Below are 10,479 nucleotides of genomic sequence, written 5' to 3'. Positions count from 1 at the left end.
TGATGCCATCCCTGCTCCTAGGAGACATCATTGCAGCTTCCAACCACACCTGAGCTGCCACTGCTGGGATTCCCTGCAGATTCCTAAACCACAATGGGGCTGCACGGCTCAGAATTCCCGAACAACCTGAATAGTCATTTATTCACTGGGAGAAGTCACCTTGGCTTATTTCCAAGGCCTGTGCTGGAGGTTGGTCCTGCTGAGGGAGCGGGAGGTGACGGATCTCACATGGCCAGTGTTCCCGTGGAGGCTGGACGTGCTCCTCATGGATGAAATCTTGGAATCATGGCCCGAAAAACCACGGCTGAGACAGCCTGGGGGCAGAAACCAACCCACAGTCAGATACTGATGGCACAGCTGGGAGCTTCCCATCCCTGGGAGTGTTCCAGGCCAGGCTGGATGGGGCATGGAGCAACCTCGGCTGGTGGGAGGTGTCCCTGCCCATGGCAGGGGGTGGAACTGGATGGGCTTTAAGCTCCTTTCCCATCCAAACCAGTCTGGGATCCTATGGAGCTAAGGATGCTGCTGGTTGGGATGGTTCTGGACTGGGGCTCTCTTTTTCAGCAGCCAATCCCTGTGGGATGCGCCTCCAAGGGATTAAAGCAAAACACCAATCTCCAGGGAGACCTCAGAGCCCCTTCCAGTGCCTCAAGGGGCTCCAGGAGAGCTGCAGAGGGACTTGGGACAAGGGATGGAGGGACAGGACACAGGGAACGGCTTCCCACTGCCAGAGGGCAGGGACAGATGGGATATTGGGAAGGAATTCCTGGCTGGGAGGTGCTGAGGCACTGGCACAGGGTGCCCAGAGCAGCTGTGGCTGCTCCATCCCTGGGAGTGTTCCAGGCCAGGCTGGATGGGGCTTGGAGCCACCTGGGCTGGTGAGAGGTGTCCCTGCCCATGGTAAGGGGTGGAATGAGATCAATTTGCAGGTTTTTCCCAACCCAAACTATTCCATGATCAGCTCGCAGCATGTTCCGGAGCTTACTAGCAGTGTCTGAAGCGATGTGCTCCTGGTCCAGGTAATATTTTAACTTCTGTAGATCCTCTGCAGAGTATCTCCACTTGTTCTCAGCACGTGTCGGTGGCAGCCTGGGAGTGGTTCTCCTTCGGGCAGACCCTGGGGGAGGTGCCACCTGGCAGGACACAGGGAGTGTGCCAGTGATCAGTCCCTCTGGGATCTTCTGTGCAAGGACCTTCAGGCCTGCAGACACACAGATCACATGTTCTCAGCACCCACCAGCTGTGGTGGGATCACTGGTTTTACCAGGCACAAAGGAAACACTGACAGAGGTCGAGACCCAGGAGGTTTTGGTGGAGAAAAGTGAGGGGGGATTGTGTCCCTCTGCCCTGCTCAGGTGAGATCCACCTGCAGTGCTGCTCCAGCTCTGGGTACCAACAGCAGGAGGATGTGGAGCTGCTGGAGAGAGTCCAGAGGAGGCCACAGAGATGCTCCAAGGGCTGGAGCAGCTCTGCCCTGGAGCCAGAATGGGAATGTTGGGGGTGTCCACCTGGAGAAGAGAAGCTCCAGGGAGAGCTGTGGCTGCTCCATCCCTGGGCTGGTGGGAGGCGTCCCTGGGGTGGAACTGAATGGCCTTTAAGGCTCCTTCAACCTAAACCATCCTGTGATTCCACAATCCACCATTTCCAACCTCCAGCTCACACAACCATTGCTCTCCCCTGTCCATTCCCCACTGAGGTCTCACCTCCAGCCCCACTCACCTCCAGACAACATGAAGATGTTCTCAAAGCCTCTCTCACACATGGTTGTTGCAGCCCGACTGGCCAAATGCTCATCGTTGTCATACACGATGATAATCTTCCCATGGGCATTTTTCTGCCAGGTGGAATTGTTAAGGAATCACTGCTGGACTGCAGGGGATCTTAAGACATCTTAGGAAGAGACAAACAATTGGGATTGAGACTGAGAGACGCCATACTTGGTCTGAAAGCATCAAGCAGGAATTCCTTCCTTGCAGCTGTGATTCCAAGTGAAGTCTCAGTAGATGAGGTTAGCCAGGACACAGTTTAATTCCCACTGGACCCAGCACTGTTTGGAGGTTGGTTAGGAACAGGGAATAGCAAGAAGCATCTGCTGTTTGTTTTGTTTATAACCTCCCCTCAGCAAGTCAACAACTTGGAAATGCTCAGCCTGATCCTACCTGATAATCCTCTTTCTGTCCTCAATCCCCATCAAGGTGCTGACAGGAAGCCAAAGGATTTGATGGATCTATCCCTCAGGCAGCTCAGCAACAACAGCAGAGCAGTGCTCATGGATGGCTTTGCCTTCCAGCAGCCAAAATCCCATGGAATGACCAATTCAGGCAGCTCCCACAGGAGTCAGGAGGTTTTATAACCTTGAGGAATTAGAATCCAACATCTAATGGAGACAGTGGAGCTGCACAAGGTCATCACAGCCAGGGTAAAGGACCTTCTGTCCCACGTTCCTTGGGAGCCCTGGATTTGCTTGGGCAGCCTCTAGCTGATTTTGGGAGCCCCCACCAACATCTCCCCATTTGTTTTTATGCCAGCACATTCTATAAAGGATACATATTTCAGAATACTGTTCATGTATGGATTCATGACCCTGGACAGAGTTGCAACAGGGTAGGAATAAGCTGCAGAGGAGAAAAAAATCAGAGAGAAAAATGATCCAATGGCCCCACAGCCTGGAAAACTACTGACATGGATTTGCTAGAGCTCAACAGCCAGGGAAAACCCACTGGATAAGGGATTAACATCAGCTCAGTCCCCTCATCCCTTTCCAGGAAGGACTGGATGAGTGCTGAGAGTGCTGCACCCACTTGGGGGGACAAAACCCAGGGAGAACATGCTCCAGAGTGGAATGTGTCTGTGGAATTGTGGCTCCTACCCCCAATGATGTGACACTGGTCATAGGCATCTTTGTCTCGGACATCCAGGAGCAGGAAGGGACAGTCAGGATAAGGCATGTCTTTAGCCTGAGTGCGCTCCTTCTTTGGAGAGTCCTTTTCCACATCCAGTTCTCCAACACCTTTGATCACACTGCAAGAGGAAAGAGGAGGCTGAGGTGGAACTTCTCACTTTGGACACTTCCATGTCTCTGCACCAGCTGGAGAAGAGCTGGGACAAAGCTTCCTCTTACAGCACCATCCTGGTGTCTCTGACCTTGCCCAGTGACATGGTGGGTATGGAAATTGAATTCAGTCTCAGTGAAAGGACAATCAGAGGATGTGGAATGGTTTGGGATGGAAGGAACATTATATTGAGGTGGAACTTCTCACTTTGGACACTTCCATGTCTCTGCACCAGCTGGAGAAGAGCTGGGACAAAGCTTCCTCTTACAGCACCATCCTGGTGTCTCTGACCTTGCCCAGTGACATGGTGGGTATGGAAATTGAATTCAGTCTCAGTGAAAGGACAATCAGAGGATGTGGAATGGTTTGGGATGGAAGGAACATTATATGTCATCCCACCCCCTGCCCTGCCCTGGGCAGAGACACCTCCCACCAGCCCAGGTTGCTCCAGCCCAGGTTGCTCCAAGCCCCATCCAACCTGGCCTGGACACTCCCAGCGATGGAGCAGCCACAGCTGCTCTGGACAACCTGTGCCAGTGTCTCAGCACCTCCCAGCCAGGAATTCCTACCCAATATTCCACCTGTCCGTGCCCTCTGGCAGTGGGAAGCCATTCCCTGTGTCCTGTCTCTCCAGACCCTTGTAGGATGACGATCCTCATCAGTAAGGCACAGGACTGAAGTCAGTAGAGCCCAACCCAAATTCCTGAATCCAGGGGCATGGATGCAATCCCACAAACACATTCCCTCCTCAGCCACTTAGACAATCAGCAGGTGAGTTACAGCTTCACCCGAACTCCCTCAGACAGCAAAACCTGCCACCCTCTCTCTGCCAAGGCCTTGATGAGAAATACAGCCTAAACCCACTTGAAAATCAGGACTTAAATAAAAACAACCATCTAAGACAGGAAGGAGACTGTTGTTTGAATCAGGCACCTCTGCAGTGTGGAATGATATGGCTCTCCAGCTCCTGCATTGTTGAGGAACAACACTGAACTAGGTGTTCCCTCAGGACTTCCTTTCCCATTTGTCCCTGCTGCCACTTCAACATCTTCCTTTGGAGCAGCAGCATCAGCATCTGTGGAAAGAGCAAGGACACACAAGGAGTTAAACATGCTGCAGGAAGGAAACAAGGAGGTTTTAAGGCCAAGTTTCTATTCTTGGGCCAAAGTGTGACAGGTTTATCTTCATCCTCTTATGGAGATCATTCACCCAGAGCCTCACAATGACAATAATCAACAGTCAAATGGTTTGGCTCTTAACGAGCAAAAAAAAACCCGCTTAAAAAGGGCTAAAAATCTCAGTATAAGAGTTCAATCAAATAGAAATATCATCTCCTGAGTGACTACAACAAACTTGGCAGCATGAGGATTTATCTTCACCCTCTTCTGGAGATCATTCACCCAGAGCCAAACGACTGTGCTCTCAAGGGGCCAGAAGAAAAAAAAAAAAGCTGAAAAAAAGGGCTAAAAATCTCAGTTGCAGAGGTCTATCAAACAGAACTAGTGATGTAAATCACCTCCTGAGTTACTCCAATAAGCTTAGCAGCATGAGGATTTTCTTCCCTGCAAGTTCTGGGAGTCTTTCCATTCTCAGCATGGAATAGCTCCAGGTTTGAGGTTTATTTTCCCTCCTGATTCAGAGCTGAATTGCCCCCTCTGTGTGTCAGGGCCCAGCAGAGCCCCTGATACTGATCTACAGCTCCTTCCCTTTGTGCTCACAACCAATATTGTTACCTTCCAGCTTGTGGAGCTCCTCAGTTGTCACTTCTAGGGTTTCATCTGATAGAGAGGCAACTTGGATAACCTGCAGGACACACAAACAAAGGAGAAGCCCTTGATAGACACACAGGGAAGGACAGCACAGATCAGCTTAAGGAAAAACAAACCTCAAGCCAAGGGTTGGGGTTAGCAATCCAGGGAAATCAAGATAGGAAGCTGCAGAAAGTCACTCCGACAGCTCCGAGTTTAACCTTCTCTCCTTGGAAAACACCTTGGTTTGGTCTAGTTTTCTTGCAGCAGCATAGAAGTACCACCCAGATCTTGATTTCCTGATAAACTTCCCCTCTTTTAATACTCTGATTCCATTAAAATCACCCACAGAAAGCCCTGGGAATCACAACCTTCCTCCTCCTGCAGCCAAATCTGCTGTCAGGGAGGGTTCAGGCTGTGACTCTTTGACACAAAGCTCAGTGAGATCAGATTTGATGTCATTTTACACTTTTGTGAGGCCTCAAGATCCTTTGAAGTTAAGAGACAGATAAAATAAGGACTAAATTCAAAGGCAGAGTCACTACAAACTTCAATTTGCCACTGAAATGACATAGAAACACACATATAAATACTCTGGAAATCAACTATTTGCCTTAATTAAAGGGAATCTATGAGACAGGAAAAAGCCAAGAGGGAATCACACACTAAGGCTAGAAAACTAGAGAGAAAATGTTACTTCAAGCTGAAAAAAAATGCTGTTCCTAAAAGATTTTGGAGAGATCTGTACATACCAACTGGGCAAAAGTTGTCACCTTCAACCTTTTAAACAGCTCATCCTTCTTGTACCTGTAATCTGCAAACACAAAACACAGGAGCAACTAGGTAAATTTCCAGTCAATCCCAAGATTTGGGAAAGATCAGGTAAGGGGTTGAATCCCAGTTTTGCTCAGAGTCTCTGCTCCAACCAGGTGGAATTTCAGGGCACTGAGTTTGTGGTGAAGGAATGGAAATGCAAAGCTGAAGACTGGGAAATAGGACCCTAAAGACAGACCTTAATTAGTACCAGTTCTAAAGACGGACCCTAATTAGTACCAGGTCCAAAGGCAGATCTTGTCCCAACACAATTCAAGCAGATTTAGCTGCTTTTAGCCTCAAATGTGTATTTCTTTGTGTTTTCCACCAGGAAGCAGCTGAGGAATTCACACCTTTCCCACTGTTTGAAACCCACTGAGGTCAAAAATTCCCTGAAACCAGATGAATTTCCCCGAGCTGTTCATTTGTGTAAACCACAGCAGAACCAGAGCATGTGGAATTGTATCTCAGACTGAGTCTGAGCTCGACATGTTTAATCTTCCAGGTTAAAATCCTCTGAGTTTCCTTTATCTGCCAATTACATTCCAAATCTTACCACTTGCTGCCATGGATCTCTAAAATGAATGGCTAATTGGCACAAGAAACCTGCACTAATTGCACCTTAATCCTGAAGACAAAGCTTAGGGAGCAGAAAAACTGAGCAGTCTGTTGGAATTGCCTGGCAAAGCCCCAGGGCAGACAGTGATGACAAGGAGGGAAAGCTTAATCCCATCCGGATACTTGAGATGCAGGAACAGGAGGCAGAGAAGCTTTCCAAGGTGAAACAAAAGGATGTGTGTAACGAGAAGAGAGAGAGAGAAGCCAAGAGCTGTATCAGTAGGAACATCTTGATATGAAGTAGCTTCTCATGGGAAGCAATGGGAGCTTTGTCCTTTGGGGAATGGACAGAGGGAAGGAACTGGTTCCTCTCCAGCTGTTCAGCTAAGAGGGATAACAATGGATCTGTAGCAAATCCACTCAGTTAAACAATTCTAAAGCCTCTAAAACCATCTGCTAAATGCTCCATTAGCTTAAGGAGGGATGAGGGGGAAGGGAGAAGAGCTCCAAGCCACATTCCTACACAGAATTCCTGCAGAATTTGCTTCTGGAAGTTCTCAGGTTGAGGTGTGTTCAGAGAAGGAATGCTGAGATCCCCTCCCAACACAGAGTCCCCAAACTCAGCAACCAACCCTGGATGATCCTTATTAGGCTGCAAAACAAACACCTAGGAAAAAAAGAGCTCATCCCAAACATCCCAGTGCACTGCAGTGGGTCTGAAATCCAACCTGGATTTCAGGATGCCAACTGAAAACGAGCCTCAAACCACCTGGTCCCAAGGCTCAGGTTCAGGTGATTAAATCCTCCTCTACCTCATACAAACAACAGCAATTAGCTCCTGTAATTAATGCCCACAAAATGCCAAGGGGCAACTGATTCAAACTCCTCAGCCATGGCCAAAAAGAGCCTTTTAGGCATGTCAAGAGTGAGGAATAAGATCAGTTTAGAAGGATACATAACAACAGGAAAGCTTGGGAAGTGTTGGATGGATAGAAACACCAACACAGCAGAATCCTTGGACAAAAAAAAGCCACAATTATTTTCTGTAATTAATTCCCCGAAAATGCCAAGGAGCAACTGATTCAAACTCCTCAGCCACGGCCAAAATGAGCTTTCAGGCATGTCAGGAACAAGGAATAAACTCAGTTCAAAGAGAGAAATAATAGCAGGAAAGCTTGGATGGAGAGAAACACCAACACAGCAGAACTGTTGTACAAAACAGCTCCTGGATGGTTTTTCCCCACCCCAAACAAAGACTATTCATCCCAAAACAAGCCTTCATTCCTAGATCTCGCCTTTCCCACCACAAAATTCCTTCCCAGCAGTCAGCAAAGCTCAGGGGAAGTGCTGCTTCCACCTCCAAAAAGCCATACCACGTACCCGGTACAGTCCTGAAAGATCCAGTGGAGTTTTCCATTGTGTTTTTCCAGGAGGTTCTCCTCCTCCTCCTCAGGGCTTTGGAGAGGAGGGAAGGAAGAGCAGGGAAAAGGGAGAGAGTTGGTGGCTGTCCTCAAGTCACTCCTGCAAAGGACAAGGCTGCAGCTCTTTTGATGCCACAGGAGGCTCATGGGTTTAAGTCCTCCTCTCTCGGGTTACATAAGAGACAGAGAGTTGCCTGTGCTGAGCACCTAAAGTCATTCCAAATGGTGTCATCTATCCATGAGAAATCAAGGATGGAGATGTTTCTGAGCTGCCTGGGAACACAAGGTATCTATTCAGCCCCCAAAAGAACGGGGGAAAGCTCCTCCTTGGTCTCCAGGAAACAAAGGAGGGAAATGAGACTCAGAGCAGAGACTCAAAAGCCTCTGATGGATCAGCACAAAGTGTTGGCAGAGCTCAGAAATCTTAGGCCACACAGGAGTGTTTTGGGAAAGACAAGGTCATTCCCCCTGGGATTGGAAAAACCCAACAAATAAAGCAGTGACAAAGGAGCTTTTTTTGCATCAATCAGCTCACATGAGGCTTTGGGACCTCAGGCCCAGCAATGGGGCTGGGAACTCAAACAGGGCATTTAAAAGCCTAATTAATCCTCATTAACAGTGATTTCCACTCAATTCCATTTTTCTTTCCCCTCACTCAGTGCTGCTTTGAGGTTTAAGAGCTTTCCTGGCTCTTTGTGTGGGAATAATCTGGGCAGGAGGGGGAAAGAAAGTAGCAAAAATGCTTTAAAAGGTTTTTTTCGGGGGGGAGAGGGGGGGGAAGGCTGAAATAGGAATAAATTTGGGTTTTTACTAGCCTAAAATCTCCAAAATCTCTTTGTTTGGTGCTGATGGAATCAGTGAGTTACCCAGGAATGAGACTGGGGTTTGCTGTCTTGGAGTATATTCCAAGAGAAACCTGAATGATACAAAGGTAAAAGAGCTCAAGTTGTCCTGGTGACAACTGAAGTCACTAGGAGAGGCAGAAATAAGGCACAGAACAAGAGGAAAGTGCCCAAAAATTAAGGTAGAAGCACCTTTGTATCCTAGTCGGTGTGTTCCTACAGCTGACTCCCAGAAATGGCTGTGGGAAGCTTGGGAGTGGAGAATTGCAAGCAAAAATCTCCTGGGATGCCACTCCTGCTCCTCAGTCCTTTGAGTTTTGACCCATTTTGAACCCAAGCAACACCTTCAGCTCCTCCCCAGGTACTCACTCCTTTGGATCTCTTCCAGCTTCTCTCTGTACTTGGACAAACTGTGTCCTGCAACAAGAGGGAAAATATATCCATTTATTTTTTCTATCATTGTTTTTTGTTATGATTATTTGTATTCTCTTTTTTATCCTTGTGGGTTTTCCAGTCCTATTAAAGGCTTCACTTTAGGGTTTGGGAAGGAAACAACTATTTGTTATAGATTCTCTTTTACATCAGAGTCCAAACAGCCAAAAAAACCCACCAAACCCCAAGATTTGGTGCTTTTCCCTCCAGGAAAATCCAAGGATTTGCTGCCTCTTGCCAATATTTTTTTAAGGGGATAAAAATCCACCTGATTGAACCACAAAATCCCCTCATAAATAACTCTCTTGGCTTCACCTTCAGGACTGGGGTTGAGACAAGGCAATTACGTGTGGAGGAACTCCAAGCCTTGGAATTCCTATGGGAATTGTCAACACAGAGCATAAGATGAGCTGAAATGTATTTAAACACCCTTTTAAAACCTCCATTTCTTCTGGGGAAAGGAAGAGTAGGGTGGAAAAACAAAGAGGTTTTGAGACACAAAGACTTTACAGAAGGGCACAGAGGACTTCACTTCAGTTTTGAGGGGATAAATCATCACAAAGACACATAAATCTACATATAAACACAAATAAATACACATTAATGCCCATAAATATACCAAAGGGCACATAAAGGCAGACAAACACATGTACATCTGCAGGTCTGGGGCTTGTTTACCTTCGAGATTGATAAGAAAAATGAAGAACGGGCAATTTTTAAGAGTTTCCAAGTGTTTTGGTGAGGCAAATCCTAAAAGCAAAGCGATTTCTGGCAGAGGCTCCAACGGGAATCAGCTCAGCCCACACAGAATTCAGACATTCAGTGGGTTTTGAGCAAAGTCTGTGCTGCTTTTCCCTCCTCCCACACCAAGTTTGGGGGTCGTGAGTGGCACTCACCAGTGTCCACACGGGATTTGATGTGCTGGTATCTGGGGTTTGGGGGCATTCTCCGTGCAAGAACCTGGCGAAGGGAGGAAAAGGGGAGGAAAAAATCAACATACAGACGTTTATGGATAGGAGAAGGCAAAAAAAGAGGAGCAGGGAACGGGAGTTGAAGGGGGAAAGAGACAGGAAAAGGAGCAAAACCAAAGGGAAGAGGAAACACTCAGGGCATTAAAGCAGGGGGAGAATGGTGGGTTAAAGGCTGGAAAGGGAAAAATTATCACCGTTAAGGAGAATTTATAGCCTTTTAAGAAGAATTTAAGGCCTTTTAAGGAGGATTTATCGCATTTTAAGGAGAATTTATAGCCTTTTAAGGCGATTTTAAGGCCTTGTAAGGAGAATTTATTGCATTTTAAGGCGAACTTACAGCCTTTTAAGGCAAATTTAAGGCCTTTAAGGGTGAATTTACAGCATTCTAAGGATAATTTAAGGCCATTTAAGGAGAACTTATCGCATTTTAAGGCTAATTTAAGGCCTTTTAAGGCGAATTTAAAGACTTTTAAGGCAAATTTATCGCATTTTAAGTTGAATTTAAGGTTTTTCAAGAATTTATGGCCTTTTAAGGCGAATTTAAGGCCTTATAAGGCGAATTTATGGCCTTTTAAGGCGAATTTACCGCCTTTTAAGGAGAACTCATCGCTCTTCAAGCCCGCAGGAGCCGCCGCAGGACG

At 47.2% G+C, this 10,479-nt stretch overlaps 1 protein-coding gene across 1 annotated transcript; it reads right to left on the bottom strand.

The window, feature by feature from the left end:
• Positions 1-165: 165 nt before the first annotated feature.
• CEP41 (centrosomal protein 41kDa) lies at positions 166-9,812 on the bottom strand. The gene is made up of 10 exons (XM_009070818.1): positions 9,764-9,812; positions 8,805-8,852; positions 5,554-5,615; positions 4,772-4,856; positions 3,987-4,128; positions 2,870-3,021; positions 2,548-2,615; positions 1,720-1,834; positions 986-1,201; positions 166-314 (listed from the first exon to the last, which is right to left on the bottom strand). Exons 1-10 carry the CDS (start codon positions 9,810-9,812, stop codon positions 166-168), a joined length of 1,086 nt encoding a protein of 361 aa, XP_009069066.1.
• Positions 9,813-10,479: the final 667 nt, after the last annotated feature.

This window comes from Acanthisitta chloris, unplaced genomic scaffold, assembly GCF_000695815.1.
Source record: "Acanthisitta chloris isolate BGI_N310 unplaced genomic scaffold, ASM69581v1 scaffold2043, whole genome shotgun sequence".
NCBI classification, from domain to species: Eukaryota; Metazoa; Chordata; class Aves; order Passeriformes; family Acanthisittidae; genus Acanthisitta; species Acanthisitta chloris.
Note: the sequence above shows the minus strand (reverse complement) of the source record. Positions and strands in the feature narration are given on the sequence as shown.

Coding starts and splice junctions, on each gene's coding strand:
- CEP41 (XM_009070818.1), bottom strand. CDS start 9,812: ATGCCCCCAAACCCCAGATACCAGCACATCAAATCCCGTGTGGACACT. Junction 2,616..2,869: donor CCAGTGTCACATCATTGGGG/GTAGGAGCCACA, acceptor TCTCCTCTGCAG/CTTATTCCTACCCTGTTGCA. Junction 1,835..2,547: donor TGAACAGTATTCTGAAATAT/GTATCCTTTATA, acceptor TCCACCTGGCAG/AAAAATGCCCATGGGAAGAT.